The sequence below is a fragment of the Schistocerca piceifrons genome, chromosome 7 (assembly GCF_021461385.2).
Source record: "Schistocerca piceifrons isolate TAMUIC-IGC-003096 chromosome 7, iqSchPice1.1, whole genome shotgun sequence".
NCBI classification, from domain to species: domain Eukaryota; kingdom Metazoa; phylum Arthropoda; class Insecta; order Orthoptera; family Acrididae; genus Schistocerca; species Schistocerca piceifrons.
Window position 1 is genome coordinate 111,769,757 of NC_060144.1, and position 17,937 is coordinate 111,787,693.

Below are 17,937 nucleotides of genomic sequence, written 5' to 3' on the forward strand. Positions count from 1 at the left end.
CCTTTACCGAGAACACTGTTACAGGAAGCACATATCTCGACGTACTTGAGAACTTTATTTCCCCACAATCGGAGACTGATTCGAACGACTTCATTTACCAAGAGGACGGGGCACTGCCACACTGGCATCTGGAAGTGCGAGTATTTTTAAAGCAAAGGATCACTGAACGATGGATCGGTCGCACTGGTTCAGCCTAACATTACTGACCTCCAAGGTCACCGGACCTGACTGTATGTGATTATTTCTTGTGGGACGGTTTATAAAAGGCTGCTTATGTGCGTGCCTCCATTACCAGAAACAATGAATGGACTGAGAGATGGCATAACAGCAACTGTGGAAGATTTACAAGACATGTTCGCTGCAGTGTGGGAACAATTTAATTGCCACTTTGACATATGCCGCGCATCTCAAGGGGGACGTATTGAATACCTATGAAAAGGTATGAAAAAAAGAGTTTTTGACTTTCCTGTTCATCAAAAAACAAAATTAATTTCACGTATATATTAGTTTCAGAAAAACAGACGTGCCAAATCGTATGATTCTTTTTGATTCACCCTGTATTTTCTGGGCCAGTGTTATTTTACTGTTCCTGTTGACGAATCTGTAAGCCTTAGGTAACTTTTACGTTTTTTAATAATATTCCTACTTTCCAATGCGTTTGCATCTGGCTGTAATGATATTCCCTTCCAGTGTTCGCGAAAAAAAAAATCGGATTTTTGTAGAAGTGAGTGGTTTTGTTCATCATTTGCGCAACTGCATTTGCCCACAGAGCCGAACTTCGTGGGTTCCTTCGACGTGGGCGAGCACGTGCTGTTCTTCTTCCGAGAGCCGGCCGTGGAGTACATCAACTGCGGCAAGAGCGTCTACTCGCGCGTGGCGCGCGTCTGCAAGCGCGACACCGGCGGCAAGAACATCCTCTCGCAGAACTGGGCCACCTTCCTCAAGGCGCGCCTCAACTGCTCCCTGCCCGGCGAGTTCCCCTTCTACTTCGATGAGATACGTGAGTACTAGTCGTCTGTCCTTCCTCAAGGACAGTAATCTACCACTAGCAATTTAATGTTCCTATGGAAAATGCGGAGTCCCCTCCAAAACGTCCCTTGCTAAGAATAAAGTCTCAGGCCACATTTACCACAACAGTACAGCCCTGTGTTTCAATCTGGCTTTCCTTGCAGTGACAATGAGATTCAAAAAATGATCAAACATTTGTGAATTCCTATGGACCCCAAATGCTGAGGTCATCGGTCCCTAGAGTTACACACTACTCAAACTAACTTGTGCTAAGAACAACGCACACACCCATGCCCGAGGGAGGACTCGAACCTCCAGCGGGAGGGGCCGCGCGGTCCGCGACATGGCGCCTTAAACCGGACGGTCACTCCGCGCGGCCACAGTGAGATTCTCTTTGTCATTAGCTGCCTGAATTACTTTTCGCAGAGCCAGTCACCGTGAATTTCGGTAGGCAGCTTTACCATCTCTTAGACGCATCTCCGATGCGAACAAGAGTTCTTCACCTCGTCATATCCTCTTGAGATGTCATCTGTGTAGTTAGGCTTCTGTATTTCAAAGAGACCCCTCTGACAATGGCAGTTCTTCAAAGCCGTCGTTGACTCACCGGTGCGTGCTGTACTGCATCCGGCGACAGAATACAGCGCTGTTGACAGATTTCAACTGCAAAGTGTCTACCAGCATTACTGAATAAAAGCAGACGGGACAGACACCACTCTAATACAGTCTAACACCACCTCTGTCCTTGAAAATGGTCACAATTCTCTGAGATAGAGAGCCCGCAAGTTCCTTTACGTATGCCTCGTCCAGATGAAGCAGTTCACTGATGATTAGGTCTCGCACTGACACCACATTGATGTTGATTACTACGGTTCACCCACTTAACAAACAGACCCATGAACTTTCTACCTGATTGTCATAGGATGGTTAAGCGAGTGTCTCGAAGGGTGATAGTGTCTCCGAGCATTCATAGAATGGGGAAAGTAGGCATGCAGCACTGTATACAGCTGTTGTATGAAAAAAATGGTGTATCCATAGCATAATGCACACGTAGAAGAAACGGCAACGCTTGGTCACTGAAAATGTTGAAATAAGCATCATGTTTAAGTTCACAGCAACCTGAATTAGTGAGCCCAAGTCACAGTACAAGAAACATCACATGATAACCTTCGGCCTGAATCACACTGCTAGTTAAACGTCTTTTTCGGCCGTGGGTGCACGCGACATGTTACATCTTCTGCAAGGAAGTTAAATCGCAACCTGTTGGACCACACTACCCGCCACCAGTCAGCTACTGTGCAGTCTTTGTTGTTTGACCCAGTGAAGACAGGCAGTTTCACGTATTCCTTTGAGAAATTGTCTATTTGCGAAGTACCTCACTCCAAATGTCGATTGCATGCTGTACTCTAGGCAGTATTCGATCGAAAACTGTTGCTACTGACTTCTCTGACAGCGGCAAATTCTCTGTCAGCAGAAATTGCTGTCGGGTTTGAATCAGATTGATTCGTGTTACATAGCATCAAGTGGTACATCATTCGTTGTAGACACGATGGACGTCCGCGTTGATTACAAAAAATCGAGCAACTTCATTCACGGTGTCGTCATAGTTAATTCCGGACTCAACAGATCCTTTCTGCCTTCCTGTCACGCTTACTTGCGCCCATTTGATACAGATGAGTGGCGCATACACACCACTTCGCTGCCCTCATCGTCTCTTATGTGTTTTGTATCTCGTATTCGGATAAGCCCTCTTCGTTGCTCGGTTATTTATGCCATTCCACAGTTGGGTCACGATGGTCTTCCATTTCTCTGGAGTTATTCGAGTAACAGCCTTGTTACCCATTTTCTTCATGTCTCCAAACAAGAACGTTTTATTTCACTCGGCGGACTAGACAAATTTAATGCCAGTGAGTAGTAGTGATGCGAGAGGTATTTGGTGCCCATGTCTCTGTGCGAATGAATCAGGTACCTACTGGGTTTTCTGTGGTTTATATCTTTTCACTAAGGCTAAAACTTCCGCTTTTTGCATAACCCGTTCGAAGCCTGTATTTCTTCCCTTCAACCTGAACAAAATGTCATGTTTCCTTGCAGTTGGTGCGTTTAACTGTCCGGAATGGCACAGCACATTGTCCGTTGACAAAAAAAAAAAAAAAAATTGAGTACCTCGAACTGAAATTTTCTAGGAACCGACTGATGAACCCCTTTGTAAATCAGTTCACCATCATTCCAGTTTTTTTTTTTTTTGGTATAGTAAGTGGTTAAGTTCCTTTCTGGCCCCTCCGATCAGCGTGTCACCCTCTGCCAATACCGACATCGTATTCGGTATGGAGGGGCATGTGGTCAACACACCACTCTCCCAGTCGTTGTTGGCTTTCTTGACCTTGGAACTACTTCTAAACGGCTGACCGGCTCCTCAGCAGCCGTCACGAAACTGAGAGTACCCCTTAGCAATCCTCCTACCAAGAAAAAGTCCCTGGCAGTACCGGCAATCGAACCCGGTCCCTCCACATTGCAGTCAGAGCGCTGACCCCTCAGCTACGGAGGCAGGATTTTTTAGTATATCACTGCCGTAAAATCTTTCATAGATCCAGTATGAATAATAGAAGATGGCCCTTCCTTCGCTGTTGGCAGACTCACCATTCAGTCACATGTATCGTTTATAGCCATGTTTCATCAGTCCACAATATTCCCTCCAGATTCACAGCTAACACCTCTCGCAACAAACAAACCACGAAGCAGTGTACGCAAGTTCCAGTAACACGTTTCTTACGTAGACCTTCGAGTTGAATCTGCAGTTTCTTTCTCGTTTGTCATTCCCTTCTCTGTTGTTGAAAAGATATTCTACACTTCCGCCAGCCTGTAGATGATCTGCTGGGACGCCCGTGTACATTTCACTGTCAAAGTAAACACGTAAACAGTACATAAAGTCTCTCTCTTGACCTGTCAGAGAAGTTTCTTTTCCAAACACCGTCTTCACTGGGTTGCAAGGAGCCATATTTCCGATATTCGTCAAGAAACTCACCTGTGGAATACATGTACGCAAATCTTTCGAACTAACCTCTGCGCAACACGGAATGAAAACCATAATTATCTAGAACTAAGGCAACACTGAGATGTTGCCATGGAAATGTAAACAAAATAGCATGATGTCATCGGCCGTGTCAGGGACAAGAAGTAGTAATTGAATTGGCACGGATTCTCTGTGGCCGGCCTGTGTGGCCGAGTGGTTCTAGGCGCTACAGTCTAGAACCGCGCGTCCGCTATGGTCGCAGGTTCGAATCTTGCCTCAGGCATAGATCTGTGTGATGTCCTTAGGTTAGTTAGCTTAAAGTAGTTCTAAGTTCTAGGGGACTGATGACCTCAGCAGTTAAGTCCCATAGTGCTCAGGGCCATTTTGATTCTCTGTGGCGCAACGGACTTATTTATTGGAGTGCATGACTTCTTGTGGAACGTTGAAGTTTGTGTCCTAACGTCTCTACAAGATTTGTGGAAGCCTCCTGAGACCTCGGAGACAAAAACCCAATATTCTATGTCGATGGAAATTTCTTTCACGAAATACTGCGACATCGCCAACATAATAGGTTACATTGGAGCCTGTTCGAATTTTCTTTGTGAATTAACCATTGTAATGGTCAGAAATTGTTTTCACTCATTATATTTCTTCTTCTGTGTTACTAGTCTGTACGTACAAAATGACATATGTTCAAATGTCTGTGACCAAACTGTTGTGGTTATCGGCCCCTAGACATACGCACTACTCAAAATTACTTAAACTAACTTACGCTAAGAATAACCATACACACAGACACGCACACACACACACACACACACACACACACACACACACACACACACACGCACATGCCCGGGGGAGGTGTAGAACCTTCGACAGGAGGGGCCGCGCGGCCATACCGCGCGGCCGAATTGACATAATTTATTCTTAGTCGACAGTAACGATTTATCAGTTTGTTCCATTTTTATATATTTTCATGTTCACCCTTTAAATTATGTGTTGGTTTTAATATTGTTTTTAGTTCTGGCACTTCGTTTCATTAACTTAAATGGCAGACAAAAAGTAACTACCAAAATTAATGCTGTATTTTGTTCTGCGTCAAAAGACGCAAATACTGATCAGCTGAAAAATTTTTAGCGACAGCTTAGTAGCGCGTTGGTCCACCTTTAACGCAGTACAGCAGCGATTCTGTTTGTCATGGATTCGAGAAGTCATTGGTACGTTTCCAGAGGTATATGCCAGCACACAACGCACGTGTCACGCAGTGCCCATAGATTAACGGCCGGTAGTTTATGTTCGCAGCCGGCGCCCGATGGGTCCATCGGGTTCAGATGAGGCGAGTTTCGTGCCCAAGATCAATCGAATAAGGTGACAGCCGCGCGGTCTAGGGCGTCTTGTCGCGACCAGCGCGGCTGTCCCCGTCGGAGGTTCGAGTCCTCCCTGCCTCGGGCATGGGTGTGTGTGTTATCCATAGCTTAAGTTAGTTTATGTTAGATTAAGTAGTGTGTAAGCTTAGTGAGCGATGACCTAAGCAGTTTGGTCCTATACGACCTTACCACAAATTAAATTAATTAATAAGATAACAAAAATAAGGTCGCGTACGGAGGAGACATTCACTTTACCCTTAATCAGTATGCTAATAGGGTACTTCAGTAAATCTGTAATATGGGTACGAAGTACCCTCCAACGTGCTCTCTACAGTAGCTGGCGAAATACACTGGCGGTGGAAAAAAAATATGGAAACGCCGACAGCACAAAACATTACTGTGCCTAATTAGGTACAGGAAATCCCGTCGGCATCGATTCTCGTCTCGGGATGGATTAAAACAAGACCTGTACGGCTTTCAAGGGGATCTTGTACCAACGTTCAGATAAAAACGATGGGAGCGAACAGCGTTGACGCACACGCCGCTCCAAAGAGGGCCACAAAGGCTTGAGATCTGGTAACCGTCGTAACCAGGAGAGATGCGACATTTCATCCTTTTGCTCGCAAAACCAACCCTGGCCGGTTTTAAATTTGTGAACAGATGGTTTCGAACAGCAACATCTTCATTGGGAATCAAACGCTGTCCCGTGGAATACACCTGATCATTCAAACTTGTGACATAAACCTCATTAGTAATGTGATCTTACGGAACAGCCATGGAACCCATGGAATACCACGATATGGGTTCCCAAATCATCACCGAACCCCCGCATTTTTCCCTCTTGGGAGGTAAATTCGGCCTGGAACAAGACACATGTGACCAAATAACGTTCTTACAGTGCTCTACTATAATTTTGGTGGGTTCGGCGGGACGTTTTTCTGTTACGGGAATTTGTATCGCTAATGAGTGGGTCTATATTTCAGCTCGCCATGCAATGCCCTACTTCCGGATCTTCCTTCGTGTTATTTTGGTACTGACAGGGTTCACGAGCGCGACATTCAGTTCTGCAGTGACTTACGCAGCTGTCGTCCTCTTATTTGTCGACACAGTCACTCAGCACACACTTTTGTCCGCGTTGTGTGTTAGCGGATGATGATGCTCTGCTTTCCCTATAAGCGGTATAAATCCTCGCTGTGATGCCTCTTGGAACACCGAACACCTCGGCTTCCTTGGTCGCGGAAGCACCGACCATAGGAGCACCAACAATTTACCCACATTAGAGTTCACTTAACTCCGATATAATGCACTCACTGCTTCATACGTGGCTGACGCTTGCAACGTACTGAGGACATTGCACAGTTGCCGTTCGTGATAAAATACAACAGCCAAACCTTCACTTGGCTAGCATCTGCATTTATATTCAAGTAACCATTGCTGTCCGTGTTTCCGTATTTTTCTCCAGCCCCTGTGCATGTAATGGGAGATGTAGACACTGGCCATTTACGAAATTTCGTGACCATGGCGTATAGAATGTGTATTTCGGATACAGTTTCGTCGCCTCACGTTATATCGATCGCTATGAACGGCTTTCTGATTCTTGAACATGCTGTTCGTTTATAAATATTCACTGCTTAGAAATGTTGGTTTCCGTTTCCGATGTACTGAGGGTCTCGAAATCTGCCTTACAGCGACAAAGTGCACGCAAAGATGATAGTATTTTAGATATATTCGGTAAATTGGTTGGACCGCAATGTTTCAGTACATTTTAGTGCATTTCTGCATGAACTTGACTCCTTGCGTCTCCAGAGCGATACCGCGCCTTGTGCGCGACAGTCGTGTCTACGAGCAGCTAGTGGACTTCGGTGTGCGCGTCTGTCTGTCCACAGAGGACGTGTACCGCAGTCCGGACGACCCGGACCGCTTCTACGCCGTCTTCACGACTTCCGGCACCGGCCTGGTGGGCTCGGCCATCTGCTCGTACACGCTGCAGGACGTGCAGCAGGCGTTCCGCGGCCGCTTCAAGGAGCAGGCGACCAGCAGCTCCGCCTGGCTGCCCGTCCTCTCCAGCAAGGTGCCGGAGCCGCGGCCGGGCGAGTGCGTCAACGACACGGAAACGCTGCCCGGTAAGGAAGGACGCCACTCCGACTCGAAACTTCCTGTCACAGTTTTGTATGTATTGTTCTTGTTTGACATGCAACGAAATCAGAAATGGATGGAGTACGCAACGATATCGCGAAATGACTGTCAGTGTTTCGATCCACGGTATCACTTAAATACACCCAGGAATTTTTTCCGGTTGTCAGCCTTCTAACTGGTTTGACGAGGCCTGCCATAAACGTCCTGCCCTGAGCCAGCCTCTTCATCCTAGAGTAGCAGTTACAACTATCTCCACTCTTATTTACACTACTGGCCATTAAAATTGCTACATCAAGTAGAAATGCAGATGATAAACGGTTATTCATTGGACAAACACAGTATACTAGAAGTGACATGTGATTACACTTTCACGCAATTTGTGTGTATAGATCCTGAAAAATCAGTACCCAGAACAACCACATCTGGCCGTAATAACGGCCTTAATATGACTGGGCATTGAGTCAAACAGAGCTTGGATGGCATGCACAGGTACAGCTACCAATGCAGCTTCGACACGATACCACAGTTCACCAAGAGTAGTGACTGGCGTATTGTGACGAGCCAGTTGCTCGGCCACCATTGACCCTACCTTTTAAATTGGTGACAGATCTGGAGAATGTGCTGGCCAGGGCAGCAATCCAACATTTTCTGTATCCGGGAAGGCCCACACAGGACCTGCAACATGCGGTCGTGCATTATCCTGCTGAAATGTAGGGTTTCGCAGGGATCGAATGAAGGGAAGAGCCACGGGTCGTAGCACATCTAAAAGTAACTTCCACTGTTCAAAGTCCCGTCAATGCGAACAAGAGGTGACCGAAACGTGTAACAAATGGCACCCCATACCATCACGCCGGATGATACGCCAGTATGGCGATGACGAATACACGCTTCCAATGTGCGTTCACAGCGATGTCGCCAAACACGGACGCGACCATCATGATCCTGTAAACAGAAACTGGATTCATCCGAAAAAATGGCGTTTAGCCATTCGTGCACCTAGGTTCGTCGTCGAGTACACCATCGCATGCGCTCCTGTCTGTGATGCAACGTCAAGGGTAACCGCAGCCATGGTCTCCGAGCTGATTGTCCATGCTGCTTCAAACGTCGTAGCCGGCCGCAGTGGCCGTGCGGTTCTAGGCGCTGCAGTCCGGAACCGCGGGACTGCTACGGTCGCGGGTTCGAATCCTGCCTCGGGCATGGATGTGTGTGATGTCCTTAGGTTAGTTAGGTTTAAGTAGTTCTAAGTTCTAGGGGACTGATGACCTAAGATGTTAAGTCCCATAGTGCTCAGAGCCATTTGAAACATTTTTTGCAAAAGTCGTCGACCTGTTCGTGAAGATGGTTGTTGTCTTGCAAACGTCCCCATCTGTTGACTCAGGGATCGAGACGTGGCTGCACGATCCGTTACAGCCATGCGGATAAGATGCCTGTCATCTCGACTGCTAGTGATACGAGGCCGTATCATCCAGCACGATGTTCCATATTACCCTCCTGAACCCACCGATTCCATATTCTGCTAACAGTCATTGGATCTCGAGCAATGCGAGCAGCAACGTCGCGATACGATAAACTGCGATCGCGATTGGCTACAATCCGACGTTTATCAAAGTCGGAAACGTGATGGTACGCATTTCTCCTCCTTACACGAGGCATCACAACAACGTTTCGCCAGGCAACTCCGGTCAACTGCTGTTTGTGTATGAGAAATCGATTGGAAACTTTCCTCATGTCAGCACATTGTAAGTGTCGCAACGGGCACCAATGTTGTGTGAATGCTCTGAAAAGCTAATCATTTGCGTATCACAGCATCTTCTTCCTGTCGGTTAAATTTCGCGTCTGTAACGTGTCATCTTCGTGGTTTAGCAGTTTTAATGGCCAGTAGTGTATATTCCATTCAGAGTCATTCCCTACAGTTTCCTCTACAGGTGCGTCTAATGCCGTGCGGTTATTCCACGATGCTTCGATACAAGTCCTATCATCAACTAACGCACTGACAAAGGGTGAACAAGTCTGTCTATTAGTGTTTGACGTGATTGTGCTTTTGCGTATGCGTTTATTTCAAACCCACTGCTGGGGATTCCAGACAGTTTTAATTACATTTATTAATTATAGATTAATGAACTTTAGTCCGTTATTTACAGTTAGCAGTGAATAGCGAGATTGTGTTTACAGACCGTAGAAATGTAAACATCTTATATGACAATCGTTTTAATACTGTAAAGTGTTATGTTTTACTCGATCAGTAATTTATTTCAATTATACTCTACGAAACAAAATTCAGAAATAATATTTTTACATTACCACGATTAAAATAAGATAAAAATTGTTTTCCCCTTGCATAAATGAAGTTTTCGTGATAGTTTACACTGGATTTTAAGTACCACTCTGTGACAAACACACAGTATCAGACGTACTATGACGTCCACCTTTTATTTACCAGACATCGCACAGTAGTGAGCTGATACGAGAGTCTTCGCAGCGTGTGGCTGTCAGCACAATTCCTGGGTGGTGCCCACTGCGTATTTGTGCTCCGCGCTGCACTGCAACCCTGGAGCTACAGTCGAATCGAAGTAATAAGGAAATCCCTAACCGTTAGCAGAGACGGTGCCATGTGTCAGCTGCATACGGCTAACGGCTAGAAGCGAAAACAGTAGTCGTGTATGTAACAGCGACAACAACGAAGCGTTGCCATAGAGACATTTGCAAAATCGCGTTCCGTGCTTGGCGTGTGAAACTGCCGTGCCCAACCCCCAACAATTGTCAGGGATCTTTGTACGCCGACCCAACTCTAGTTGCAGTGACAGCATAAAAAAGTCTCACACAATCTCTCAGCAGACACTAGTGTGTCAAGCAGTTGTATCTTATGAAGCCTTGAAGTGGAGTCTCTCACACTAGATGCATTTGTGTATCTCACATGCCGATCAACATACGGCTACGTCCGTCCGACTGCCCAGCTTGGGTTCTTCACGTCACAAAGTGAATTACTTCGTAAGAAACAATTTTGGTAATTCCGTGGCACCCTCTTTTTCCCTCTGAACACTCTCGCCAAGTACGTTTCTTTCAGAAAGCACTCCTGTGCGGAATGACCTACGTTTGGCTCCTTCAATATCTTCTATTTCCCTACACATCTGATCCATCCAGATTGGTTTTGTACAGATTTCAGCTCTGCAGCAGTCCAACGACATATTCCAGCTCCAGGTGTTCACTCGTCCCCCAGACCACTATAGCGGCTATGGGCATTTCAGTAACGACTTTCATGGAGTCACTGTCCGTGGCTTGGTTTGGAACATAAATTCAGCTATTGGATATGGCAGAACCAAGATTGGTATTGGGACCAAGATCTCCTGCATATGTCGTGCAGTGGCTTTAACCGTTACACTTTCTGAGTACGTATCCAGGCCTGATTCAAATTTTCACGGTCACTGATGTTTCTTGCTGTTACTAACGAAGTATATGGGAATAGTTCCACTGGATGATCAGATTTGGCAGAGGGCCGCTGTCACAGAATATGTACTAACTGAATAAAACTGAGTGAAATATAATCATTCCCATGGCACGTTTATTACATTCCTGGTCAGCATTTCTGAGCGAATCTGTTGATATACTTTCGCGTAGCTGCATTTCAGTGATTCGTTTCCTCTCGATACGTTTAGCTTCATTTGATTCCCATAGATTTACTTACCTTTCGGTGGGTAAACTAACAATTAATTGTACTTATTTTAGTCACAAACCGGAAGTTACACTCAACTAGCCAAATTGTATGTATATATACTACGTGAAATAGAAACCTACCACACATATATTGCGCGCGCACACACACATACACACACACACACACACACACACACACACAAAGGGGTGCGGCGCGCACACGCACGCACTTACAGTGTAAAAGGGGCTTTATATTTTAACGATGTTTAAAACCATTTTTTCATATTATGGACCATATATCAAACATGCTCTTATGTATGATGGTTGTAATCCTTGAGACGTTTATAACTGTTTATTTTTAGAACGAACCATGTATCAAATATTTAATGGTTTCACAAAGTTTAACTTCTGTATCTCTTAAATTACGATAGGATATGACGCGATCTTTACGTGCACACTATGCAGTTGGTTCTCCATGTCATATAATGTAAATTCTGACACCTTGTATCTGTTGCAGAGATAAGTTAAACAGCGTGTTAAATGAACAGTTCTAGTAGTTAGTTCTTTTACATACCATACATCATATGGTTCAGACTGTGATGCCTCTGTGATGATCTTTGACGATTATTTCACTTATATTTATGTTGGCTGCTGCTTCGACACAGTAAAACGAAGAGTAAAGCTGTGATCTGGTCATCCGTTTTATTTAATATTCTTATCTTGCCAATAAACCGTGAAAATCGCCAGCCTGTTAGATACCACAGAAATGATCTCACCTTTACATACGAAACACCAGGCAGAAGTAACCGAAGATGTATATTTTAGGTGATTTCTGACATGTAAGTAAGAAAAAAAAATCATGAAATGTATACATGAATCATATTTTTGCCCTACTTTTCTGCTGTTTGTACTTTTGTCGTATATTCATTTGTTCCACAGAAGGCCGAAATGTAGATCGTGTAATAAAGCGTATCATACTGTCAAATGGCAGTTATACCTTTCCGTAAGTTTTATATAATTGTGGGTCTGGATGAAGGAATAATCGTCTCACATATCTCGTCCACTGGCTTTAATAATTGCATATTTTGAGTACGTTTTTCATGGTCACTGATGTTTCCTGCTGTTACTTACAAAGTGCATGGGAATAGATCCATTGGGGGAACGGATGTGGCAGAGTATCCCTGGCACGGGAATTTGTACCAACTGAATAAAATTGAGTAAAATGAATGAAATCAAATGTCACAGTACTTTTATATACACTTCCGGTTCAGTGTTTATGAACAGACCTTACTGATATACTTTCACGTAACTGCATTTCATTGATTCGGTTGCTCTCGATAATGCCAGTTTCGTTTCGTTCAGTGTAATTCAGCTGACAGAAGTTGTTTCCCATACATTCATTCACCTTTCGATGGGTAAACTAACAATTAATTGCGTTTATTTTAATTACAAACCGGTAGTTACATTTGACTAGCTAAATAAGGAGAAATTGCGATTTGCGCTTCATACGTTTCGTTTCAGCGCTTTCCTGTATACAGATCAAAGTTCCAATCTCTATGAACTCGAATGAAATTTTCTCCCTGCAGCTAACTGTGCGCTGATATGAAATTTTCTGGCAGATTAAAGCTGTTTGCCGGTCCGAGACACGAACTCAGGATCTTTGCCTTTCGCGGCCAAGTTTGGAAGGGAGGAGACGAGGAATTAAAGCTGTGGGGACGGGTCGTGGGTCGTGCTTGGGTAGCTCAGTCGGTAGAGCACTTGCCTGCAAAAGGCAAACGTCCCGAGTTCGAGCCTCGATCTGACACACAGTTTTAATCTGCCAGAAACTCTCACTGAACTCTGTAACTAATCCTGGATTATGATTACCCATCCATACGTATCATGTCGTTCAAAGCGTTTCTATCAGAGCCTGCACCCTTAAATTTCTCCAACATTACTTCATGCTTTACGCTCGCGATACTGTGTCCGATCACCCCATGAATTAACACTTTCTGTTATGAAACACTTTCATGTGAGCGACAAGAAATAAATAATTTGAAAAAAAGGCAATTTGAATAAAATCAAGCATGAAAGTTTGTGTGTCTGACCTATCTCAGGTTATTTAGCCCTTTCAGACTCTCTAGCTAAATTGTATACAATAAATTTTATTGTGTCTTTGCTGCAACGAAGTATTTTTTACCAAAAGAAACCTGAGGTACACATTTGTGAGTGTTCAGCCTTTTCATCAGGCGCAAGTGCTGCCAGCTGAGCCTCATCGTGATAATGTTAGCAAGTCAGTATAGCAGTGTGCAGTAGCTCTTGCCAATGTGGAGCAATTCGTGACCTCAAGAATACACGATTATGGTTGGTTCGATATATTCCGCTATATAACTGAGCATTATTATTTTTATTTTGCGTGGTGATTTTTGAATCATCATTTTTACCCCTTATTACAATAGAGAATATTTTGTAATTGGTTATTTTAGATCATAAACTGAAGCCAAGTGTACGAAGTATGTTTTGAAAACATGCTTTTTTTGTATAAATCTTGCATCTAAAATCGTAAGAAAATCACCTTAGAGGATTACAATATAAGTAAAAATTTTACTTTCTCGAGAAGAAAATCCATGTCTCAAAGGGGTAAACTGACGCCTCAAATAAATCATAGCCCTGGACCACTCCGTCTGAGTAGCAAACGCTAGCGCCAGCCAACATTACTCTAATGTAATTATGACGACCTTATATGTAGCTGTATGAAATTCATAAAGACTACGCTTGCCTCCTTTCGACGAAAACGGCCAGAAACATTTTGCCGGTGACCGTGTTTGTATATTGTGCAGTGTTCCCCATCGAGCGTGTCTCTCACCGCCACGTCCCCAAATAAAGTTTGCAGGGGACGCAGGAGCCTGTGTGCGCACTGTATCATCAAACAGTGCGGGCGCTGCCCACCACACACACAGCAGGTGTTCTGATGAAAGCTGAAAGAGGTGCAGGTGCTAAGAGCGGACCCAGGATCGCTGTGCAACAGGACCTACACAGGTTATAGCCCCACCTGGTTTTCTTACATCAAACGTAGCCGCTGAGGTTGTTTTGAGCCTTTAGAAATGCGCGTTCACCCGGTATATGACTCAGGTTATAATAACGAACACCTTCTTCTACCAAGTAAATGGCGTAAACGAAGTATTTCTAGCACGTAACACAAATTCAGAGGAATTTATCTTGTTGCTTTAATCTTTCACACGTACTGTTTCTTAGCGGAATGTTACGACCTTTGTAGATTTAGACACTGGTAGAAATACGAAACTTCTGCTGACGTCAGCAGGCGCTCCATCGGCACATCTTTGAGAGTTGGCGGACGGCAGCTCATATCGTGATCCTCTGCGGCAAATCATATCGACAAATTTGGAAGACTAGAGTGAGCTCAGACGAAGAACAAGTTGAATAATACTAGAACTATTGTTAATGTGTTGGACCACAAATTCTATCTCCTCAAATGGACTTCGCACAACACTCGAAAAACTATAATGACTGCGAAGTAGCATCTACGTAAATAAAAACAGCAAAGGACCTAAAGCAAGACATGAACAAACAAGAGGAGTTTATCGTACGCTTTGTACAGTTCAACAAAGCTTTGCAGACTGTTAACTTCGACATTTAACGAGTGTATGCCAAATTTAGCAGCCTACGTTTTACTCGAATATGATATCTTATCAAACAAATGTCAAGTCTGAGACTACAAAGTAGCAAGGGAAGCAGTAGTCTCGGCTGGCCCCAAGAGTTCGGTTTTAGGTGCGATGCTTTTCGTGATATACACTTGTTTTTATGTTGAGAGTTAATCTGTGTCCGAAACGATTACGATTGTTGTCATAACTACGTGATTGGATCTAAAATAAAAATATGTGAATATTATACTAATCAATCTTCTCCAAAGCTAGAATGTATTTTTTCTTCCAAACGCTCCTCGTATCGTATGGCACTGACGTGTCATCAGTACGAAAATGATGCTTATGGCCTCCAGTTAAACTTGAGTAAAAAGCCAACTATCTTGACGACAGTTTTGGAGAATGTCAGAGTTGCTCTGTGTGCGTCACAACAGTGGACACAAAACACACTGTTAAAGTTCATCCTTAACCTAAATGGGGAAAAAATAAACTCCAGTTTCTCACCAGATACGTTAGGAGTAATACTTAAACGGAGTTTAACACAAAGTTACAGCTTGTATCGAAGCTTCAACATCTCTCCACGCCCTGCAAAAAAATGGTTCAAATGGTTCTGAGCACTATGGGTCTCAACTGCTGAGGTCATGAGTCCCCTAGAACTTAGAACTAGTTAAACCTAACTAACCTAATGACATCACAAACATCCATGCCCGAGGCAGGATTCGAAATTGCGACCGTAGCGGACTCGCGGTTCCAGGCTGCAGCGCCTTTAACCGCACGGCCACTTCGGCCGGCTCCACGCCCTGCAGAAATGTAAGAAGCGCTTCCCTTTGCACCTCAAAAAGTAAATCATACAACTTTTACATCATCGTTTCTTGACCACAGCATTTTTATCGGTAACGTTTTTCTCAGGAATGCTCTCTCTCCCTCTCTCTCTCTCTCTCTCTCTCTCTCTCTCTCTCTCTCTCTCTGTCTGTCTCGGAATTAACACTTATGTAACTAGCTCAGAGGAAGCACTTACAGAAAGCTCCTACGAATTGCGTTCTGTGACAAGCTACCTTCACTAAATCTTTTTTTGCGCCAAAAACTCGACTCCTGATGATCTCCGTCGCATTCACAGAGAACTGATTTACGTCTGTAGCTCCGAAAGAATGCTAATTACCGATCCCGTAAACCAATATTAACATCGGCCCTTACTGTTGAACGAACACCTGTAATTGATAAGGATGCCTCTGATGCACTTTACTTTACTTCGAACAATCCTTGTAATCCTAAAATAAGGCAGCCGGCCGGGGTGGCCGAGCGGTTCTAAGCGCTACAGTCTGGAACTGCGCGACCGCTACGGTCGCAGGTTCGAATCCTGCCTTGGGCATGGATGTGTGTGATGTCCTTAGGTTAGTTAGGTTTAAGTAGTTCTAAGTTCTTGGGGGCTGATGACCTCATAAGTTAAGTCCCATAGTGCTCAGAGCCATAAAATAAGGCACTGGTCTTTAGATTATCTTGTACGTAGTTAATGTTATTCACTTCACTGATAATATCTATTAATTTATGCAGCTTTCCACTTGTATTATTAGCATTACTGTTCTGTACTATTATAATTAAGAGTATTACGTAATTAAATGTCTTAATCCATAATATGCGTATGTAACTGGTGTTAACCTAAGAGACTTTAAGTAACCAATCATGATAATGATTCCAAAGGAGCATAAAGCAGTTACATGTGAGGGTCACAGCACTTTGAGCATTCTAACTCACACCTCGACAATATTAACAAAAATAACACACAGACACATTAAGAGCAAAGTTGAAACCAACGTAGCTGGAGACCAATTTGGGTACTGAGAAGGAAGAGGCACAAGAGAATCTATCTTATGCCTTCACGGTGTAATTCAAGAAAGCCTTCGTGTCAACAGAAAAATTTATATAGCATTTGTAGATCTCAAGGAACCATTCGGCAGTGTCCACTGGAGCAAACTAATGGAAATTCTTACAATGACTGAACTGGACTCTAGAGGCAAAGACTAACGAAATAATTATACAAACAACGAGAAGCGATAGTAAAGATAAGAAATACACATAAAGACGATAGAATTCTGGAAAGCTTTAGACATTAATTCAATGTGTCTTCGTCCGTATTCAACGTCTGTATAGCACATGAGATAAAAGAGTGTAAACAATGCTGTAAAGACATCCAAATAAGTGGAGAAAGAATACAGATGCATAGGTTTGCGAGGTTAAAGAAACCTGCAAAGATCCTTGTAAATTACAATGGATACAATACTAAGGGCTGAGGAAAACTTTAATATTAACTCAAGAAATAAAGAAATACTCGTATACTCCAAGGAATTAGAAGAAGTGAATATAAAAATTAGAGAAAATAAAACAATAAAAAATCAGCTTCATAGCCGTATTTAGGAAGTAAGATAACTGATGACGGAAAAAAGGAAAGAATACGTAACAAAAATCAATATCCACAAATGAAATAAAAAGGCTTTTATCGAACAACATCGCAAATAAAGGGGGGGAAAGGGTAGTTAGGAGTACTTGACGAGTAGCTCTGTACGGCTACAAAACATGGACAATAGGCAAAACTAAAATGAAAGCATCTGAAATATGGCGCTGGAGAGGCGCGTTCAACATAAAGTGGACACGTAAGAGCACCAACAACAAAGTCCTGTAAAGAACTGGAGAAGAAAGTGAATTTAGGAGAACAATGGAGCGACGAAGACACGTGTGGATTGATCATGAAATACGACACTACCAGCTCCTGAACGTCCTGGAAGGAACATTACAACGAAAGGTAGCCCGCGAAAGACCACGACTGCCATTTTTAAAACAAGATAATACAGAAGACACTAATTACGCAGAAATGAAGAAATTGGCTACTAATAGATCCATGTGTATAGCTGCCAAGAATTAAGAAGATTGATACAAAGAAGATGCATTTAAACCGTAATGCATGAATAACACTGTGGTACAAAGTATGAGAAAATCTCTGATCTGATGAAATAAAATACACTGAAGCGCCAAAGAAACTGTAACAGGAATGCGTATTCAAATACAGGATATGAAAACAGGCAGAAGACAGCGATGCGGTGGGCAACGCCAGTATATGACAACAAGTGTT

The 17,937-nt window shown here is 43.6% G+C and overlaps 1 protein-coding gene across 1 annotated transcript in view; it reads left to right on the forward strand.

Annotated features, from left to right (window-relative positions):
- Positions 1-17,937, forward strand: part of LOC124805152 (semaphorin-2A-like) — a 715,094-nt gene that overhangs the window by 667,724 nt on the left and 29,433 nt on the right. Inside the window, exons 7-8 of the mRNA XM_047265622.1 lie at positions 770-1,000; positions 7,272-7,508. Coding sequence (XP_047121578.1) covers positions 770-1,000; positions 7,272-7,508 — 468 coding nt within the window. The remainder of the gene's footprint in view (positions 1-769; positions 1,001-7,271; positions 7,509-17,937) is intronic.